General features: G+C 48.9%; 1 protein-coding gene across 1 annotated transcript in view; it reads left to right on the top strand.

Moving 5' to 3' along the window:
* LOC147096703 (uncharacterized) overlaps positions 1–21,340 on the top strand; it is a 37,050-nt gene extending 15,710 nt beyond the window's left edge. The window contains exons 2-6 of the mRNA XM_085973127.1: positions 2,073–2,119; positions 4,346–4,439; positions 5,915–5,983; positions 7,722–8,635; positions 15,343–21,340. Coding sequence (XP_085829253.1) covers positions 2,073–2,119; positions 4,346–4,439; positions 5,915–5,983; positions 7,722–8,635; positions 15,343–15,426 — 1,208 coding nt within the window. The 3' untranslated portion in view covers positions 15,427–21,340. The remainder of the gene's footprint in view (positions 1–2,072; positions 2,120–4,345; positions 4,440–5,914; positions 5,984–7,721; positions 8,636–15,342) is intronic.
* The last annotated feature ends 593 nt before the right edge of the window (positions 21,341–21,933 follow it).

Genomic DNA, 21,933 nt, shown 5'->3' on the forward strand with positions numbered 1-21,933 from the left:
TATACAATATATATTTATATAAAATTAAGGCAAGGCAGAGAGACTTTGGTTCTGATTAACAGATTAATATCAGATGGGAGGTTCTTTCTCCCTGGCTGGGGGGTCAAGAACCAGGGGTCACAGTCTCAGGATAAGGGGTCGGCCATTTAAGACTGAGATGAGGAGGAATTTCTTCACTCAGAGGGTTGTGAATCTTTGGAATTCTCTGCCCCAGAGGGCTGTGGAGGCTCAGTCTTTGAGTATATTCAAGGCTGAGATCAATAGATTTTTGGACTCTAGGGGAATCGAGGGATATGGAGATCGGACGGGAAACTGGAGGTGAGGTCGATGATCAGCCATGATCTTATTGAATGGCGGAGCAGGCTCGAGGGGCTGAACGACCGACTCCTGCTCCTAATTCTTATGGTCTTATGCAAGTTCTCAGCTTGGTCTGTTAAATCAAAGTTGACTCGTAGAGATCTGTTTGGATGGTTCAATACAGTGGAGGTGGTGAGGAAGAGGTAAGTAAGTGTTATTAAAGCAGATACCGGGCACATGGAGGTGAGGAGATTGGCAACCAGCACAGTGACAGTAGCAATGAGAATGATGCTGTTTAATTCTGCTGATTATATTAATATTTACACTGAGGGGTGACCTGATGAAGGTCTTTAAGATTACAATTACAATTCAATTTTATTTGTCATATATGCAGCAGACGTGTGTACTGCACAATGAAATGTTGATTTTTACGAGTCCTCCCAACATTGGAATAAATATGGCATAACAATGATAAAATACTAATAGAAATAGTAATAATAAATAAAACAGTAATAAATAATAATAAATTATACGTTCATGAGTCTTATGGCCTGGAGGTAGAAGCTGTTTCGAAACCTGCTGGTACGAGACCGTATGCTTCGGTATCTCTTACCGGACGGGAGCAGGGCGAAGAGGTTGTGGCTGGGGTGGCTCGCATCTTTGACGATTCTCAGGGCCTTCCCCCGGCACACCTCGGGGTAGATATCCTGGACAGCAGGTAGTTTAATTCCTGATTATGATAGGGTAGACGTGGAGAAGATGTTTCCACTTGTAGGGGGGAGTCCAGAACTAGGGGCCATCAATATAAGATAGTCACTAATAAATCCAATCGGGAATTCAGGGGAAACTTCTTTACCCAGAGAGTGGTGAGAATGTGGAACTCGCTACCACAGGGAGTGGTTGAGGTGAATAGCAGAGATACATTTAAGGGGAAGCTGGATAAACACAGGAGGGAGAAAGGAATAGAAGGATATGGTGATGGGGTGAGATGAAGAGGGGTGGGAGGAGGCTCGTGTGGAGCATAAACACCGGCACGGACCAGTTGGGCCGAATGGCCTGTTCCTGTGCTGTGAATTCGATGTTAATATTAATTAATCGTTAGCAATCCTGCGAAAGGGGGATTTCATTTATGTTATCTAACCAGACTTGTATTATGCCACTTTAGTGGAATATATATATATATCCCAGACTATTTTTAAATCATCTTATTAAACAGCCTTTTAAGAAGAGACACTGTGCAGAGACATTTTCTTAACCCAGTTGCAACATTTTGCAATCAATCCAACGTAGTGCAGTCCTTCAACTAAACACAGAAAATCATCGAATGACACAGGTGATCCCTTGGCACCCAAAAAGTGAAAAGAAAAGTTAATGGATAATGTGGGTCCATCGCAGACACTGCCCGCCCATCACGGACACTCTTCCGAAAGACGGCACCTGCAACAGTGCAGTTCTCCCTCAGCACTGCACTGGGAGAGTCAGCCTGGATATTTATGTGTTAGTCTCTGGAGTGGGACTCGAACCCGCGACCTTCTGACTGAGGGGTCAGTTCTCACTGAGCCACGGCCGAGACAATCAGATGTCCGGGGGCGTGGGGGGAGGGGGTGGGGCGTGGTGGTGGGGGGAGGGGGTTGGGGGTGGCGGTGGGGGGGCTGTGGTAATATTTCTGGGGCCCAGCGCTACTGTCATCATTGACTGCCCTGCCGTCAGTATCGGCGCAGCATTCCACAAATATAGAGTCCATTTATTTATTGTGTTTTTGTTTCCTGTTCCAGTGAACTGCCGACCATTGTCATCCGAGCTGGTGAAGGAAGATGAGAAGGTCAGCATCGTCTTCTCTTGGCTTGGCTGCGACCTTGCTGTTTAAAATGTCTTCCCTCTCCTCCTGCCCTTTTCAGCCTTTTGAAACCCCAAGCTTGACGTCTAGTCACTGTAACAACAACTTGTATTTATATAGCACCTTTAACATAGTAAAACCGCGTCACAGGAGCATAAATCAGCCAAGGCTTGGCACCGAGCCACATAAGGAGATATTAGGACAGGTGCTCGGTCAAAGAGGTCGGTTTTAAGGAGCGTCTTAAAGGAGGAGAGAGAGGCGGAGAGGATTAGGGAGGGAATTCCAGAGCTCGGGGCCCAGGCAGCTGAAGGCACGGCCACCAATAGTGGTCAAATTTATTTTGTTTTAAGCAGCATCATTTTTGTAATTATTTCAGTGTTTTAATGAGGTAATTTATGGTTTTACTCCTTAGAGATGGTTGTGGAGTGGTGGGAGGGGAGGGGAGGGGAGTGGAGGGATGGAGAGGGGAGTGGAGGGACAGAGAGTGGAGGGACAGAGAGGGGAGTGGCGGAGAGTGGAGGGATGGGGAGAGGAGGGGGAGAGTGGAGGGGAGGGACAGAGGGGAGTGGCGGAAGTGGAGGGACGGGGAGGGGGAGAGTGGAGGGATGGGGAGGGGAGTGGAGGAGAGCGATGGGGAGGGACAGAGGGGAGTGGAGGAGAGTGCAGGAATGGGGAGGGGAGTGGAGGGAAGAGGGGAGGAGTGGAGGGGAGTGGGGAGATTGGAGGGACGGGGGAGGGACAGGGGGAGGAGGGGGAGGGGAGTGGAGAGACGGAGAGTGGAGGAGGGGAGGGGAGGGGACAAGGGAGAACAGTAAAGTTGTCTCTGTGTTACGCGATGCTGAGCCACAGTTAGGAAGGTCCTAGTTTCAACCTCTGGTCTCTGCTGAACCGTCTGATCCGAGCTCCAGGTGCACTCAGGGCCAGACAGGGAGGGGCAAACATCAGCCAGGATTCCTGCTCCTTGTCTCGATCCTGCACTTAATACGGTTGTTTAGCCGTTTTCTTTACTCGGACTCTTTTCTCTCTCCGTCTTCCCCCCCCCCGCCACCTTCCCCCCTCACCCTGAAGGTGCAGAGCCTCTGATACCTTGTCCAAGTATCCATTCGTCAAGGTGTTCGACCTTGGGGGGGCATCACAGTTTCGCCCAATCCTCTCCTCTTCCCACTGCTGAGGCCTATCTCTCAGGCCCTTAGCAATGGCGGACAACAGGGATGCCCGGCGTTGCTAGGGTGCAAATGGCAGGAAACCTGCCACATGATGTATGGGCCTCATTTGCATGTCATTATAATATTCCCACGCATGTGCAGGCAGGCGGGTTATATCCCGGACCCCCCCCCCCTCCCGCCCGCCCTGTAGGAACTGGTTAGAAAATTCATGGGCTAGGTCACGGACTCCTCCCCACAATTGCTGGGAACGTATCTGTGGAATACAGAAGGTTAAGGGGTGATTTGATTGAGTTTTTTTTAGGATTTTGAAAGGAATGGATCGAGAGAAGTCACTGAAGGTAAGCATGCAGGTGCAGCAGGCGGTTAAGAAGGCAAATGGTATGTTGGCCTTCATAGCGAGAGGGTTCGAGTACAGGAACAAGGATGTCTTGCTGCAGTTGTACAGGGCCTTGGTGAGACCGCACCTTGAGTATTGTGTGCAGTTTTGGTCACCTTACCTGAGGAAGGATGTTCTTGCCATGGAGGGAGTGCAGCGAAGATTCACCAGACTGATACCTGGGATGGCAGGAATGATGTATGAGGAGAGATTGGGTCGATTGGGCTTCTATTCGTTAGAGTTTAGAAGAATGAGAGGGGATCTCATTGAAACATACAAGACTCTGAGGGGGATTGACAGGGTAGATGCTGAGAGGATGTTTCCCCTGGCTGGAGAGTCTAGAACCAGGGGGCACAGTCTCAGGATAAGGGGTCGGCCATTTAAGACCGAGATGAGGAGGAATTTCTTCACTCAGAGGGTTGCGAATCTTTGGAATTCTCTACCCCAGAGGGCTGTGGAGGCTCAGTCGTTGAGTATATTCAAGGCTGAGATCGATAGATTTTTGGACTCTAGGGGAATCAAGGGATATGGAGATCGGGCGGGAAAGTGGAGTTGAGGTCGAAGATCAGCCATGATCTTATTGAATGGTGGAGCAGGCTCGAGGGGCCGACTCCTGCTCCTATTTCTTATGTCCTTATGTTCCCTGTGTATCTTTGTCTCCCTCTGCAGGTCACCAGGTGTATTGTCGAAGTGATCTCAGATACACTTTCCAAACCCAAGCCGATTCCAGTCAGCAGTGAATGCAGCAAGATCCTCAAAGAAGGTTGGACCGTTGCTCAAATACATCCTTCCCACGTTTCTTTGCCTCTAATTGTCGCTCCCCTTTTTTTTACTGAATGTGCTGGCTTGTTTCTTGTAGGATGCAGATTCATGGTCACTGGTCCCTCTCTCTGACGGCATTCTGATCTGCGTCTGTCTCTCTCCTTGTGTACTCTGTCTCTATATCTTTATTAAATCCCTCTGACTCTCATTTTCTCTCGATCTGTATTCTATCTCTCTGACTCTCTCTGTATTTTTTATTCATTTATGGGATGTGGGCATCGCTGGCAAGGCCGGCATTTATTGCCCATCCCTAGTTGCCCTCGAAGGTGGTGGTGAGCCGCCGCCTTGAACCGCTGCAGTCCGTGTGGTGAAGGGGCTCCCACAGTGCTGTTAGGGAGGGAGTTCCAGGATTTTGACCCGGTGATGATGAAGGAACGGCCGATTATATTTCCAAGTCAGGATGGTGTGTGTGACTTGGAGGGGAACTTGGAGGTGGTGGTGTTCCCATGCGCCTGCTGCCCTTGTCCTTCTAGGTGGAAGAGGTCGTGGGTTTGGGAGGTGCTGCCAAAGAAGCCTTGGTGAGTTGCTGCGGTGCATCTTGTAGATGGTACACACTGCAGCCACGGTGCGCCGGTGGTGGAGGGAGTGAATGTTTAAGGTGGTGAATGGGGTGCCAATCAAGCGGGCTGCTTTGTCCTGGATGATGTCGAGTTTCTTAAGTGTTGTTGGAGCTGCACTCATCCAGGCAAATGGAGAGTATTCCGTCTCTGCGTCTCTTCCTGTGTTGGTCTCCACAGTTTTGGTCTCCTTATTTAAGGAGGGATATACTTGCATTGGAGGCGGTTCAGAGGAGGTTCACGAGGTTGATTCCTGGGATGAAGGGGTTGTCTTATGAGGAAAGGTTGAGCAGGATGGGTCTACACTCATTGATGAGTTTAGAAGAATGAGAGGTGATCTTATTGAAACATATAAGATACTGAGGGGGCTCGACAGGGTAGATGCAGAGAGGATGTTTCCCCTCGTGGGGAAATCTAGAACTCGGGGGCACAGTCTCAGAATAAGAGGTCGCCCATTTAGAACTGAGATGAGGAGGAATTTCCTCTCTCGGAGGGTCGTGAATCTGTGGAATTCTCTTCCCCAGAGAGCTGTGGAGGCGGAGTCACTGAATATATTCAAGGCAGAGATGGACAGATTTTTGAACGGTAAGGGAGTCGCGGGTTATGGGGAGCGGGCAGGGAAGTGGGGTTGAGGCCATGATCAGATCAGCCATGATCTCATTGAATGGCGGAGCAGGCTCGAGGGGCCGAATTACCTCCTCCTGCTCCTATTTATTATGTTCCTCATTATGTTCTCATTTACTTTCCTTTTGACGATATTTTTTATGATCTGCCTGACCATTCTCAGCCTTGTTTGCTTGTGTCCCTTAGATATGAAACCACTTCTCCAACTAACCCTGCTCTTTATATTCCTCGGTAGATGAAAGGATTCTGGCCATGGTGCGTCATCAGAATCTTCTGAAGGAGCTGGAAGAGCTCACACATCACGGTACAGTAACCGCAAGGATTTGTTCCATTTAGGGATCAAAAAAGCAATGTTGGGGTGTAAATTTCTGTCTGGCAATTTTAATTCGAAACTCATTATTTAATCATTGCTGGCAGATCACACAGAAGACAGAGGAGGGGGAAAATGTGATAGGTGTAAACGTGAAGTAAGTGTGACACTCATCAGCTGTGGCTCAGATGGTGTCTCTCTCTCGCCTCTGAGACAGAAGGTTGTGGGTTCGAGTCCCCACTCCAGAGACTTGAGCACAGAAATCTAAGCTGACATTCCCAGTGCCAGGGCTGAGGGAATGCCGCACTGTCGGAGGGGCCGTCTTTCGGATGAGACGAAAAACCGAGGCCCCCGTCTGCTCTCTCGGGTGGATGTAAAAGATCCCACGGCCACTATTTCAAAGAAGAGCAGGGGGAGTTCTCCCCAGTGTCCTGGGGCCAATATTTATCCCTCAACCAACATCACTAAAACAGATGATCTGGTCAATATCACATTGCTGTTTGTGGGAGCTTGCTGTGCGCAAATTGGCTGCCACGTTTCCTACATTACAACAGTGACTACACTTCAAAAAGTACTTCATTGGCTGTGAAGCGCTTTGGGACGTCCTGAGGTCGTGAAAGGCGCTATAGAAATGCAAGTCTTTCTTGCTTTTCTTTTACCCAACAGACATGAGCGAACCAGTTGGGTTTTTAGGACAGTCCAGCAGCTTTCATGGTGCCGGCCCACACATTACCGATTTATTGAATTGAACCATAACTTGCCATGGCGGGAGTTGAACCCACAACCTCTAGGTTGCTGGTCCAGAACCAGAACTATTAGACTATCAAACCTGTTTCAATCGTTTTAAAGTAGCATATCCTCAAACTTACCATTAGCAACTCCGCTGTAGATCTGTTCTGTATTTTTTTTTTTAAGATTCGTTCCTGGGATGTGGGCGTCGCTGGCAAGGCCAGCATTTATTGCCTATCCCTAATTGCCCTTGAGAAGATGGTGGTGAGCCGCCACCTTGAACCACTGCAGTCCGTGTGGTGAAGGTGCTCCCACAGTGCTGTTAGGGGGGGAGTTCCAGGATTTTGACCCCGCGACGATGAAGGATCGGCCGATATATTTCCAAGTCAGGATGGTGTGTGACTTGGAGGTGGAACTTGGAGGTGGTGGTGTTCCCGTGCGCCTGCTGCCCTTGTCCTTCTAGGTGGCAGAGGTCATGGATTTGGGAGGTGCTGCCGAAGAAGCCTTGGCGAGTTGCTGCAGTGCATCTTGTAGATGGTACACACTGCAGCCACGGTGTGCCGGTGGTGGAGGGAGTGAATGTTTAAGGTGGTGGATGGGGTGCCAATCAAGCGGGCTGCTTTGTCCTGGATGGTGTCGAGCTGCACTCATCCAGGCAAGTGGAGAGTATTCCATCGCACTCCTGACTTGTGCCTTGTAGATGGTGGAATCAGGAGGTGAGACACTCACCGCAGAATACCCAGCCTCTGACCTGCTCTTATTGCCACAGTATTTATGTGGCTGGTCCAGATAAGTTTCTGGTCAATGGTGACCCCCCAGGATGTTGATGGTGGGGATTCGGCGATGGTAATGCTGTTGAATGTCGAGGGGCGGTGGTTAAACTCTCGCTTGTTGGAGATAGTCACTGCCTGGCACATGTGTGGCGCGAATGTTACCTGCTACTTCTCAGCCCAAGCCTGAACGTATATTAGATGTACTTAACTCTCATTTTCTCCATCCACAGAGGAGACGCGAGACAGCTCAGCCAAGAAAAAGTCTCTGGAAAGCGACAAAAAATGGAACTACCCGGAGGAAGAAAGTGTAGAATGGAATGAAGAGGACAATATGGAGAAGCGTCACATGTTAGACAAGAAGGAAGGAAGAGCTGAGCAGAGGGACGATGTTGTTAGTCGAGGAGGGGCCAACAACAAGAAGGATATCCCTTCAAAGAGGGAGGAAGACATGAAAGAATATGAGGAAAGTAAAGAAGCAAACGTCGAGGAGCAACATGAAGATAAAGAAGTTATTAACGGTGAAGATGTCACCAAGGTAGTTATGCACGAAAGCGAAGAAGAGGTCAACGACGAAGACAACAGAGGTTCTGAGAAGAGACACAGAGAAGCATCTGAGGAAGAGGATCGAAGAGCCAAAGAACTTGAGCAGGAAGAACATGATGTCCTCAAACTAGACGAACTGATTGAGAAGATCACCAAGGAGGAACTGGAAGATGAAGAAGACAAGAGAGCCGACGAGAAGAAGCATCACAGCAAAGAGTACAGCTCAGAAGAAGACAACTTTTATAAGAGAAACGAGAAAGACCAGAGAAATGTTAAGAAACGAGTTGAAGAAAATGCCAGTGATGAAGAAACCGATCAGTTTGAAGCGGAGGAAAAGGGGATCAAGATCTTGGATTCCAAAACCCATCTAAAAGAGACTGATGGCAAGCATTCTCTTGAGAAGAAGTGGCAGGATGATAAGAGACACCATCATCTGGAAGAAGATATGGACTTGAAGAAGAGACTCGACGAGGACCTTGAGTACCTACGGAAGAGGCACCATGATTTCAAAAACAGTGAAGAACAGGAAGAAGAGGAGGAGGAAGAGGACGAGGAGGAAGAGAGAGAGAAGGAGGAGGAAGAGTGGAAACTGAAGCATGAGGTCAGTAGACATTTTTTCTTGTGTTTCCCCCCTGAATCTCAAGGTGAGTGAGATAGTAAAGGTCCTCTTCAACGCTTTGCGATATCCCTCACACGGAAGGTAGGTTCCTTCAATTCAACGTGACTCCCCATTCCTACCACAACAGCACTACTTAATTCCTGCTCCAGCATTTGACGACATACTTAAGGCTGACACTGCAGCGCAGCGAGGAACAGGAGGAGGCCATTCGGCCCCTCGAGCCTGTTCCGCCATACAATTCGATCACGGCTGATCTGTATCTCAACTCCATCCACCCACCTTGGTTCTGTAACCCTTAATACCCCATACCCAACAAAAATCTATCAACAGTGACTCCACTTCAAAAAGTACTTCATTGGCTGTTAAGCGCTTTGGGACGTCCGGTGGTCGTGAAAGGCGCTCTAGAAATGCGTGTCTTTCTTTAATATTGTCACCGTTCTCGGCCGCACCTTTCGATGGCACGATGCTCCTGATTAAAATGGCACAATTTGGAAAGAACAAGCTTGCATTTATATATCACCTTTCACGTCCTCCCAAAGCACATCACAGCCAATGAAGTACAGTACTTTTTTTTTGAAGTTAGTCACTGTTGTGATGTAGCAGCCAATTTCCCATAAACAGCAATGTGATAAATGACCAGATCATCCATTTGTTTGTAGTGATGTTGATTGAGGGATAAATATTGGCCCCAGGACACCGGGGAGAACTGCCCCCCCCCACCCCCCCGCTCTTCTTTGAAATAGTGGCCGTGGGATCTTTTACATCCACCTGAGAGCAGATGGGGGCCTCGGTTTAACGTCTCATTCGAAAGACGGCACCTCCGACAGTGCAGCACTCCCTCAGATTTATTGTGCTCAAGTCTCTGGAGTGGGACTTGGAATCCACAACCTTCACATGACTCAGGCGAGAGAGTGCTATCAACTGAGCCATGGGAAATTCACCTTTCCCTTGAACTTTTGATGAGCTGTTAACTTAAGAATCGTGGCATTCGGCCAAAAACACGAGTTTAAAATTCAACCATCTCCAGCTGGACTACGATCCCCGGCTCGCTTCCAACCGCCACTGCCGAGCTGCCGACTGTATTGGCTGATTTATTGGGCCATTCAATTATTATTGCACTTGCAGTGATGTTCCTTGGGATTGCAGTCACGTTGAGTTTACAGCCAGTCCCCTCACAGCTCACGTGTGTTTATCCACTTGCCGACGAGCTACTGCGACGTGTGTTTGCCGGAGGGGAGTGTTTGATGGGCCTTTGCTCAGCGAGGATTCAGCTTAAGTGGAAATGAATGAAGAAACAGTAAATGCATAGCAGAGCCATCAGGGTCTGAGAGAAGACAAGTGGACGTTTCGGGCGGTGCAGGCTCGATGGGCCGAAATGGCCTCTATCTGCACTGTGAGGTTTCTGTGATATAGCGCCTTTCACGACTACCGGACGGCCCAAAGCACTTTACAGCCAATGAAATCCTTTTTTGAAGTGTAGTCCCTGTTGTAATGTAGGAAACGCGGCAGCCAATTTGCGCACAGCAAGCTCCCACAAAACAACAATGTGATAATCTGTTTTTTTAGTGATGTTGGTTGAGGGATAAATATTGGCCCCAGGACACCGGGGAGAACTCCCCTCCCCCTGCTCTTCTTTGAATAATGCCGTGGGATCTTTTAGGTCGACCTGAGAAGCCAGACAATAGACACGGTACTTGCGTCGTAATAGAATCATAGAATGGTTACAGCACGGAAGAAGGCCATTCGGCCCGTCGAGCCCGTGCCAGCTCTCGGCTAGTCCCACTCCCCCGCCCTTTCCCTGCAAATGTTTTTCCTTCAGGTACTTATCCAATTCCCTTTTGAAAGCCGTGATTGAATCTGCCTCCACCACCCTTTCAGGCAGTGCATTCCAGATCCTAACCACTCGCTGCGTAAAAATGTTTTTCCTCATGTCGCTTTTGGTTCTTCTGCCAATCACCTTAAATCTGTGTCCTCTGGTTCTCGACCCTTCCACCAATGGGAACAGTTTCTCTCTCTCTACTCTGTCCAGACCCCTTATGATTTTTGAACACCTCGATCAAATCTCCTCTCAACCTTCTCTGCTCTAAGGAGAACAATCCCAGCTTCTCCAGTCTATCCACGTAACTGGAGTCCCTCATCCCTGGAATCATTCTCGTCAATCTTTTCTGCACCCTCTCTAAGGCCTTCACATCCTTCCTAAAGTGCGGTGCCCAGAATTGAACACAATACTCCAGTTGGGGTCAAACCAGTGTTTTATAAAGGTTCATCATAATTTCCACACTTTTGTACTCTATGCCTCTATTTATGAAGCCCAGGATCCTGTAAGCCTTTTTAACTGCTTTCTCAACCTGCCCTGCCACCTTTAACGATGTGTGCACACAGACCCCCAGGTCAGTCGTGGCTCAGTGGGGCAGCACTCTTGCCTCTGAGTCAGAAGGTCGTGGGTTCAAGTCCCACTCCAGAGATTTGAGCACAAAAATCTAGGCTGACGCTCCCAGTGCAGTGCTGAGGGAGAGCTGCACTGTCAGAGGTGCTGTCTTTCGGATGAGATGTTAAACCGAGGCCCCGTCTGCTCTCTCAGGTGGGCGTAAAAGATCCCGCGGCCACTATTTTGAAGAAGAGCAGGGGGGGGTTCTCCCCGATGTCCTGGGGCCAATATTTATCCCTCAACCAGGTTCGTGGATAACACGTTTAGTGAGTTGGTCACACCGCAGGGAAGGGCTGCACAGGAAGATAGGAAATGGGTGACCACCAGGCGGAGCAATAGAAGCAGGCAGGTAGTGCAGGAGACCCCTGTGACCATTCCCCTCTCAAACAGGTATACCGCTTTGGATACTGTTGAGGGGGATGACTCACCAGGGGAAGGCAGCAGCAGCCAACTTCCTGGCACTGGGGGTGCTCCTGCTGCCCAGGAAGGGGGGAAAAAGAGTGGGAGAGCAATAGTGGTAGGGGATTCTATAGTAAGGGGAACAGATAGGCGTTTCTGTGGCCGTAGATGTGAATCCAGGATGGTTTGTTGCCTCCCTGGTGCCAGGGTCAAGGATATCACTGAGCGGCTGCAGGGCATTCTGGAGGGGGGGGGGGTGAACAGCCAGAGGTCGTGGTCCACATTGGTACCAACGACATAGGTAAAAAGAGGGATGAGGTCCTGCAGCAAGAATTTAGGGAGCTAGGTGAAGGATTAAAGAGCAGGACCTCAAAGGTTGTAATCTCTGGATTACTCCCGGTGCCACGTGCTAGTGGGTATAGGAATAGGAAGATAGAACAGATGAATGCGTGGCTAAAGGGATGGTGCAGGGGGGAGGGCTTTAGTTTCCTGGATCACTGGGTCTGCTTCTGGGAAAGGTGGGACTTGTACAAGTCGGACGGTTTACACCTGAACCAGAGGGGAACCAATATCCTTGTGGGGAGGTTTGCTAGCACTGCTGGGGGGGGTTTAAACTAACTTGGCAGGGGGATGGGGTACAGAGTGGAGCTATAGTAGGGGGTAATTTACAGCCAAATACAGAGGAAAAAACAAGTCAGCTGGGAAGGCAGAGCAAATATGTGAAGGCAAAAGGGAATATGGCAGGGCTGGAAGGCATTTATTTTAATGCAAGGAGTCTTGCAAATAAGGTGGATGAACTGAAAGTGTTGTTGAACACATGGGAGTACGATATTGTTGCTATCACGGAGACATGGTTGAGGGAGGGTCAGGACTGGCAGCTCAATATTCCGGGGTATAGAATCTTCAGGCGAGACAGAGGGGGGTGTAAAAGGGGAGGGGGTGTTGCAATATTAATTAAGGAGTCAATTACTGCTGTAAGGAGGGATGATATATTAGCGGGTTCCTCTAATGAGGCCATATGGGTAGAACTTAAAAACAAAAAGGGGGCAAGCACTTTGCTGGGAGTGTACTATAGGCCCCCAAACAGTCAGGGGGAGATAGAGGAACAGATATGTAGGCAAATCTCAGAAAAGTGCGAAAATAATAGTGGGGGATTTCAACTTCCCCAATATTAATTGGGATAGTCAGAGTGTGAAAGGCTTAGAGGGTGCAGAATTCTTAAAGTGCATCCAGGAGAGCTTTTTGAGCCAACATGTAGAAAGTCCTACAAGAGAGGGGGTGGTACTGGACCTAATTCTGGGGAATGTAGCCGGGCAAGTGGTGGAAGTGTCAGTAGGAGAGCATTTTGGCGACAGTGACCATAATTCGGTGAGATTTAAGGTGGTCATGGAAAAAGACAAAGACGGCCCGGAAATAAGGGTTCTAAATTGGGGGAAGGCCGATTTTAATATGATAAGGCAGGATCTGGCCAAAGTGGACTGGGAGCAGCTACTTATAGGAAAATCCACATCAAAACAGTGGGAGACTTTCAGAAGGGAAATAGAGAGAGTACAACGCCAACATGTTCCTGTAAAGGTCAAGGGTGGGTCCAACAAGCAAAGGGAACCTTGGATGACAAGGGATATACAAAAATGCATTAGAAATAAAAGGGGGGCTTTTGGCAGTTACAAAAGACTAAAGACGGAAGAAGCCCTAGAGGAGTATAAAAAGTGCAGGGGCATACTTAAAAAAGAAATTAGGAGGGCGAGGAGGGGCCATGAAATAACACTGGCGAGCAAAATAAAGGAAAATCCTAAGATGTTTTATAAGTATATTAAGGGCAAGAGGATAACCAGGGAAAGGGTAGGGCCCATTAGGGACCAAAGTGGCAATCTGTGTAGAGCCAGAGGATGTAGGCGGGGTTTTAAATGAATTTTTTGCATCTGTGTTCACTATGGAGAAAGACGATGCAGACATAGAAATCGGGCAAGGGGACTGTGACATACTTGAACATATTAGCATCGAGAGGGAGGAGGTGCTAGCGGTTTTAGCAGGCCAAAAAGTGGATAAATCCCCAGGCCCGGACGAGATGTATCCCAGGCTGCTGTGGGAGGCAAAGGAGGAGATTGCAGGGGCTCTGACACAAATTTTCAGAACCTCTCTGGCCACAGGGGATGTACCAGAAGACTGGAGAACAGCTAATGTAGTACCATTATTCAAGAAGGGTAGCAGGGATAAACCAGGGAATTACAGGCCAGTGAGCCTAACATCTGTGGTAGGGAAATTATTGGAAAAAATTCTGAGGGACAAAATTAGTCTCCACTTGGAGAGGCAAGGATTAATCGGGGATAGTCAGCATAGCTTTGTCAAGGGTAAATCATGTCTGACAAATCTGATTGAATTTTTCGAGGGGGTGACTAGGGGGGTGGATGAGGGAAATGCTGTGGATGTGGTTTACATGGACTTCAGTAAAGCTTTTGACAAAGTCCCGCATAGGAGACTGGTCAAGAAGGTAAGAGCCCATGGGATCCAGGGTGCCTTGGCGCGTTGGATCCTAAACTGGCTGAGTGGCAGGAGGCAGAGGGTGATGGTCGAAGGTTGCTTTTGTGACTGGAAGCCTGTGTTCAGTGGGGTACCTCAGGGATCGGTGCTGGGTCCCTTGTTGTTTGTGATCTACATAAATGATTTGGATGAGAATGTAAAAGGTATGATCAGTAAGTTTGCAGATGACACGAAAATTGGTGGGGTGGTAAATTGCGAGGAGGAAAGCCTCAGGCTACAGGACGATATAAACGGGTTGGTCAGATGGGCAGAAAAGTGGCAAATGGAATTTAACCCTGAAAAGTGCGAGGTGATGCATTTTGGACGGACAAATAAGGCAAGGGAATACACAATGAGTGGTAGGACCCTAGGAAGTACAGAGGGTCAGAGGAACCTTGGTGTACATGTACATAGATCCCTGAAGGCAGCGGAACAGGTAGATAAGGTGGTTAAAAAGGCATATGGGATACTTGCCTTCATTAGCCGAGGCATAGAATATAAGAGCAGGGAGGTTATGATGGAGCTGTACAAAACGCTGGTGAGGCCACAGCTGGAGTACTGTGTGCAGTTCTGGTCGCCTCACTATAGGAAGGATGTGATTGCTTTGGAGAGGGTGCAGAGAAGATTCACCAGGATGTTACCTGGGATGGAGCGCCTCAGCTATGAAGAAAGACTAAACAGGCTGGGGTTGTTTTCCTTGGAGCAAAGAAGGCTGAGGGGGGACCTGATTGAGGTGTACAAAATGATGAGGGGCATAGATAGGGTAGATAAAGAGGAACTTTTCCCCTTAGTAGGGGGGGTCAATAACAAGGGGGCATAGATTCAGGGTAAGGGGCAGGAGATTTAGAGGGGATTTGAGGAGGAACTTTTTCACCCAGAGGGTGGTTGGAATGTGGAACTCAATGCCTAAAAGGGTGGTAGAGGCAGGAACCCTCACAACATTCAAGAAGCATTTGGATGAGCACTTGAAATGCCATTGCATACAAGGCTATGGACCAAATGCTGGAAAATGGGATTAGACTGGACAGGGATGGATGGGCGGCGCAGACACGATGGGCCGAAGGGCCTCTTTCTGTGCTGTAAAACTCTATGACTCTAAACCCAGATGATCCGATCATTATTACATTGCTGTTTGTGGGAGCTTGCTGTGCGTGAATTGGCTGCCGCGTTTCCCACATTACAACAGTGACTACACTGCAAAGAAAAAAGTACTTCATTGGCTGTAAAGCGCTTTGGGACGTCCTGAGGTTGTGAAAGGCGCTGTGGAAATGCAAGTTCTTTCTTTTGACACACTTGCTTGCCGTGATTTTTTTTTAAATGTTTTAAATTCCCCTTTTCCTAGGAACACAAGCTGAAGAACCTGGCCGAGATTGAGCAGGAGCTGCAGGAGGTTGCCGAGAAGCTGAGGGACATTCGACGGGGCTGAAGGCGCCTTGGCGCGAACTCGCATCCCTTACATTGTTTATCGTGCGTTTAACTCTCCGCTTTCCCTTCACCTCCTTTGCCGGCTATGTACTGTTATAGTCCAAGGCTTGAAGTTGCATGGACAGGGTGCAGTGGTGCATGGTAATATAATTCAGCCTCTTTTTTTCGTTGTTTCTACTTGGCAATGTCACCCGTTTATGAAAAGATTGGATTGGGGAGAGGGGGAAAAAAAACCCCTAAAACTTAAAAGCCATCAATATTTCCGTTCTTAAAAATAAGATTGGCGGCTCTCCCAAGCGGTGCTCCCTGCAATTTCTTTTGGCGCCGCACGGCCCCTTTAAGGGACTGCGCGCGGGTGCCATTCAAAATACCCCCCCCCCCCCCCCCCCAGCACGCGGTTTCTCTCATTGAGAAGCAGCCGTGCAGCCCGCAGGGAACATTGCTCCCATGGTGTTGCTCCTGGGCATTCAGGGCAAAGCTCCAGGTAGAAACGTGCAGCTGCAGGTGTTCCCTGCGCCTCCCAGAACGGTGACTGATGTAATAAAACTCACTACGCACTTGGTTCGAGTATAAAGCAAGGCTTTAATCAACTTGTTTCAAAACATGGAGGTCTAGTTATCTTTCACCAGTTCCTGTTTACAAAATGTCCCTGGGCAAGCTGGGCCCACGCCCGAGTATTTATACTCCTTGGACGGCGCCACCAGCTGGCCGTCCAGTGTTATTTCATGAGCCTTTCTTCATGGAACATAAGATTCATAACAGTGATGCCCAAATAAGGTGTGTGTGTGACACACGGCGGCAACTTATAGATTTAGCGAATGTGAAATTGTTCCCTCCCCCTTGCCAACTCCCCTTCTGGTGCTTTTTTTTACTCATTCTGTGGCGTCGCTGGCAAGGCCGGCATTTATTGCCCATCCCTAGTTGCCCTTGAGAAGGAGGTGGTGAGCCACCTTCTTGAACCACTGCAGTCCCGTGTGGTGAAGGTGCTCCCACAGTGCTGTTAGGGAGGGAATTCCAGGATTTTTGACCCAGCGACGATGAAGGAACGGCCGATTATATTTCCAAGTCGGGATGGTGTGTGTGACTTGGAGGGGGGCTGGGAGGTGACGGCGTTCCTGTGCTAATTTCTTCAACGCTGGATCTCTTGAGGGTATATTTCTATAAAAAAAAATAGCCTCTCAATTTCTGCAATACCCTTTGGAGGGGCATTACCACCTCTTGGGGAGGGAGCGCACTCTGTTTTGGGGGCAAACTAGGGGTAAAATTTCCCCCAAACATCTGCCGTAGAGGGAGTGCACTTGCCATAGAGGGAGTGCAATGGAAGGTTCACGAGATTGATTCCAGGGATGGCGGGACTGTCGTATGAGAAGAGATTGAGTAAACTAGGCCTGTATTCTCTTGAATTCAGAAGAATGAGAGGGAATCTCATTGAAGCATACAAAATTATTACAGGGCTTGATAGGGTGGATGCTGGGAGAATATTTCCCTTGGCTGGGGAGTCTAGAGCCAGGGGCCACAGCCTCAGGATAAAGGGTAGGTCATTCAGGACTGAGATGAGGAGAAATTTCTTCACTCAGAGGGTGGTGAATCTTTGGAATTCTCTACCCCAGAGGGCTGTGGAGGCTCAGTCATTGGGTATATTCAAAACAGAAGTCGATAGATTTCTGACTAGTAAGGGCATCAAGGGATATGGCGATAGGGCCGGTGAATGGAGTTGAGGCAGAAGATCAGCCATGATCTCATTGAATGGCAGAGTAGGCTCGAGGGGCCGAATGGCCGACTCCTGCTCCTATTTCTTATGTTCTTATGTTGCGTTCACTTGCTGTGGCTGGTCACACTGCCCCTTGGTGCGAAGTCTTTTCAGTTCTTTCAGGACTGCACTGACACTCAGTACCATAGAGCAGGGATGGGCACAGGCTCCAGGGTAGTCGAGGTGGGAGTGGGGTAGCGGGGGGGTGAGATGGGTTGACACTGCCATCTTGAGGTGTCCAGCTCCAAGGGGGCATTGGTAGGCACCTGGGAGAAGAGTCTGCAGCCACCTCTCAGCTGGGGACATCAGGCCAGAGGGATGAATGGTAGAATGATACAACACAGAAGGAGGCCATTCGGCCCATCGTGCTTGTGCTGGCTCTTTGAATGAGCTCTCCAATTAGTCCCACTCCCCCCTCTCTTTCCTCACAGCCCTGCAAATTTCTCCTTTCCAAGTATTTATCCAATTCCCTTTTGAAAGTTACTATTGAATCTGCTTCCACCGCCCTTTCAGGCAGCACATTCCAGATCACCACAGCTTGCTGTGTAAAAAAAACTCATCTCATCTCTGGTCCTTTTGCCAATTATCCTTCATCCTGCGTCCTCTGGTTACCGACCCTCCTGCCACTGGAAACAGTTTCTCCCTGTTTACTGAAGGGATCGAACAGAAATGGGGGAAACTTGCCCCAATAACCCTCCCCCTTTAAAGACAATCACTCAGTGTCGAGCAGTTAATGGAATGAGGAAAACGGCGGAGTAAAATTGTCAGAACTGCCTCATCCCTGTTAGCGTCTTGCAAAGGACGTTACCCCGGTAACAAAATAATGAGCATCTAAACAAGAAAGACCAAAAATAACCCTTGGTAAAATAATAAAGCGTGGTTTAGGGATTGATTAGTCGTGTTTGATGAGGTCAAGCGAGGCAAAAGCCCAGTTCAGCTGAAGCAGCGAGTGTGGTGGGAAAGTGTTCGAGGACAGGAAGTCCTAATGAGTTTAACTTTCATCTTTCAACTCAGGAAGTATTTGAGCTCCGCAGAACAACAGCAACTTGTATTTATATAAAATATAAACAGGACGTGCTGGAAATGCTCAGCCGGTCAGGGCAGCATTGAGTGGAGAGAGAAACAAGAGCCAGCGTTTCAGGTCGATGACCCTTCGTCAGAACTGGAAAAAATTGGAGATGGAACAGGTTTTAAGCAAGTGCAGGGAGAGGGGGGGGAGGAGAGGAAAGAACAAAAGGGAAGGTCTGTGATAGGGTGGAAGGCGGGAGAGATTAAGAGACAAAAGGGATGATGGTGAGAGGCGAGAGGTGATGGTAATGGGACAAGGTAAGAAACAAAAGATGGGTCCAGATGAGGTGTAAATGGCGCTGGCTGAATGATCAACAGCTGCCATGTGAGAGAGAAAAAAAAAATTGGGGCAGAGACCGTGATCTGAAATTGTTGAACTCGATGTTGAGTCCTGAAGACTGTAAAGTGCCTAATCGAAAGATGAGGTGCTGCTCCTCGAGCTTACATTGAGCTTCGTTGGAACAGTGCAAGAGGCCGAGGATGGAGAGGTCGGAGTGGAGCGGAGAATTAAAGTGACAGGCGAGCGGATTTGTATTTGTTTTTATATAGCCCCTTTAATGCAGTAAAACATCCCAAGGTGCTTCACAGGAGTGTTACAAGGCAAAAACTGTGGCCACCGAGCCACGTAAGGAGATATTAGGGCAGGTGACCAAAAGCTCGGTCAAAGAGGTCGGTTTTAAGGAGTGTCTTAAAGGAGAGAGAGGTAGCGAGGCGGAGAGGTTTAGGGAGGGAATTCCAGAGCTTAGGACCCAGGTAGCTGAAGGCACGGCCGCCAATGGTGGAGCGATTATAATCAGGGATGCTCAAGAGGGCAGAATTAGAGGAGCGCAGATATCTCGGGGGGGTTGTGGGGGTGGAGGAGATTACAGAGATAGGGAGGGGTGAGGGCCATGAGGGATTTGAAAACCAGGATGAGAATTTTTTGAAATCGAGGCGCGGCTTAACCGGGACGAGTATCGATGCTTTAGACAGGGTTCAACCCAGGTTTACTTCTATAAGGAACTAGAAATACGAATGGGAAATTGTGGCTTTACTCATCCCAACAACACAGATTGTGTACAAAAAAAAAATCAAATCAGAAAACACAGTCGCGTATTTGGAAGGGTAAATGAGAGGATGTTTCCCCTCGATGGGAGAAACATAATTTCAGAATCAGGGGAAACCCTTTTAAATCGGAAATGAGGAGGAATTTCTTCTCTGAGGGTCGTGAATCTTTGGCATTCTCTTCCCCACAGAGGCCGGGTCATTGAATATATTTAAGGTGGAGATAGACAGATTTTTGAATGATAAGGGAGTCGCGGGTTGTGGGGAGCGGCAGGGAAGTGGAGTTGAGGCCAAGATCAGATCAGCCATGATCTTATTGAAAAGCGGAGCAGGCTCGAGGGGCTGAATGACCTCCTCCTGCTCCTACGTCTTATGTTCTTATGAATGATACAGCACAGAAGGAGGCCATTCGGCCCATCGTGCCTGTGCCGGCTCTTTGAAAGAGCTCTCCGATTAGTCCCCACTCCCCCCTGCTCTTTCCCCACTGCCCTGCAAGTTTTTCCTTTTTAAGTATGTATCCAATTCCCTTTTGAAATTGTTACTGAATCGGCTTCCACCGCCCTTTCAGGCAGCGCGTTCCAGATCACAACAACTCGCTCCCTCCCCTCCGGTTCTGTTGCCGATTATCTTCAATCTGTGTCCTCTGATTACCGACCCTCCTGCCACTGGAAACAGTTTCTCCCTGTCTATATCAAAACCCTTGAGGGGCTGGATGACCTCCTCCTACGTCTTATGTTCTTATGGTTTGGCGGTTGCCCGCGCTAGTTACCCCGTACACTCGCGCCATCGAATAAAGTAGAAAATCGCCAACCTCCCCCCCGCCGCCATGAAACTCGGCTGTTAAAAACCATACTGGCGTACAGGCGCAAATTGGTCTTTCCGCTGTGGGGAAGAAAATAGAGCAGGATGTGATTCCACCCCCACCAGCCTAGTGCGCCCACGTGCGAGGCGCTCTCGGAACCGAGCGGCGGGCTTGTTTTTTTGTTGTTGTTTTTGATGCAGGAACTGTTACCACAAACCCATCGCGTGTTCCGAGTGCAACTTACGCAGAGAGACAGCGTTTTGCGGCCTCCCCTCGATAGCAACACCCATCTCATTCAGGCCGACTGCGCCCCTCTCGCTCTGTTGCCTCGCCATTCTGTCGCGGCTAAGCGCCTTTTTAAAAAATTGCCTGAGTTATTGCCGAATTGGATTAAAAATCTACCTTGCATTGCCTGCGGTGCAGAGCGCGAGGGGCACAGATGGCTGCGCCTTTACGGCCTCCCCCCTCCCCGCCTGCTGTACCTACCTCGCCAGAAGTAGAACTGGACACTCGGCGGGCGAGTGGAATCGGGGCTCGAGTTCTAGATTTCTCTCACTGCTGATCAAAGCCGTCCCGTATCATCAGATCCAGAAGTTTGGATGGGGGGGGGGGGGAGGGAGAGGAGAGAGTGAATGTCCTGTATCTTTAAAGGGAATAAAACAGACGTTTCGTCTTCTACCTTATATTTTAGAAGGTTGCAGAGAGCTCCGTCCAAAAAAAACACAAAGGTCGCCGCTCACCTGTCCCACTAACCTAGTCAGCAGGTTGCTATGGAAACCTGACTGAGGCCTACGAGGCTTCACCAAGGAACAATCCTGAGTTGGCCTGTGTCAAGGGTGCAGTGGGGCGGGGAGGTGGGTGGTTAGCATAGCAAAAGCTGCTCTGGCGTGCTATCTTTATCGTGCTGCGGTTAAACTGACCCGAAGGAGGCTAAAAATTGAGGCGCAGTCCAAAAAACTCCCCCCTCCAAAAACATCCAGTTTTCATGGCATCAGTGACATTGCCATTCTCTGACTGTTATATTAATATGCTCTTTCCTGAGATCCATACCTGTCTTATTATGATTAATCATCATTACGGTTTAAAAAAAATTTAATTTTAGGTTTGTTACCATGGTAATGGAAGTAGTTTGTATTCCCAAAGGTGCCTGAGGCGATTCTCTCGCAGTCACTGGCACAGTTTGGTTCATCGTCCTCACACAATGTATTTACAACCGATATGTGTGAGACAATAAATTCAGTTCTACAGCTACTGCCCACGTCTCCCAAGTTATTTTTATGTTTCGCCTCCCTTGATCTTATGCAATGTTGTGCAGTGTCCTTTCCCTCCATCATCAGGTCCAGAGTGGGGATGATGAAGGATCGGCCGATTATATTTCCAAGTCAGGATGGTGTGTGACTTGGAGGGGAACTTGGAGGTGGTGGTGTTCCCATGCGCCTGCTGCCCTTGTCCTTCTAGGTGGAAGAGGTCGCGGGTTTGGGAGGTGCTGCTGAAGAAGCCTTGGCGAGTTGCTGCAGTGCATCTTGTAGATGGTACACACTGCAGCCACGGTGCGCCGGTGGTGGAGGGAGTGAATGTTTAAGGTGGTGGATGGGACTTCCCCTGTCGGATGGAGAAAAGACTTTACACACACCCTCACTGAAAGGAGGCAGCTACGCCAAACCTCGGCCAATTCCGGCAGGGTCTGAAATTCCTCCATGACGGGCAATATCCCTATAGCGAGGGGGGAAAAAATGACCTCACCTCTGCCATTGCCATTCCTGTCAGTGCCCCTAGCTGAAAAGAACAAGTACAATGAACTAGGTGGAACTTTTTAGATAAAATTTTCCAACCAATAGGCCAAA

This window comes from Somniosus microcephalus, chromosome 34 (assembly GCF_052327205.1).
Source record: "Somniosus microcephalus isolate GS21.2 chromosome 34, FLI_Smic_1.0, whole genome shotgun sequence".
NCBI lineage: Eukaryota > Metazoa > Chordata > Chondrichthyes > Squaliformes > Somniosidae > Somniosus > Somniosus microcephalus.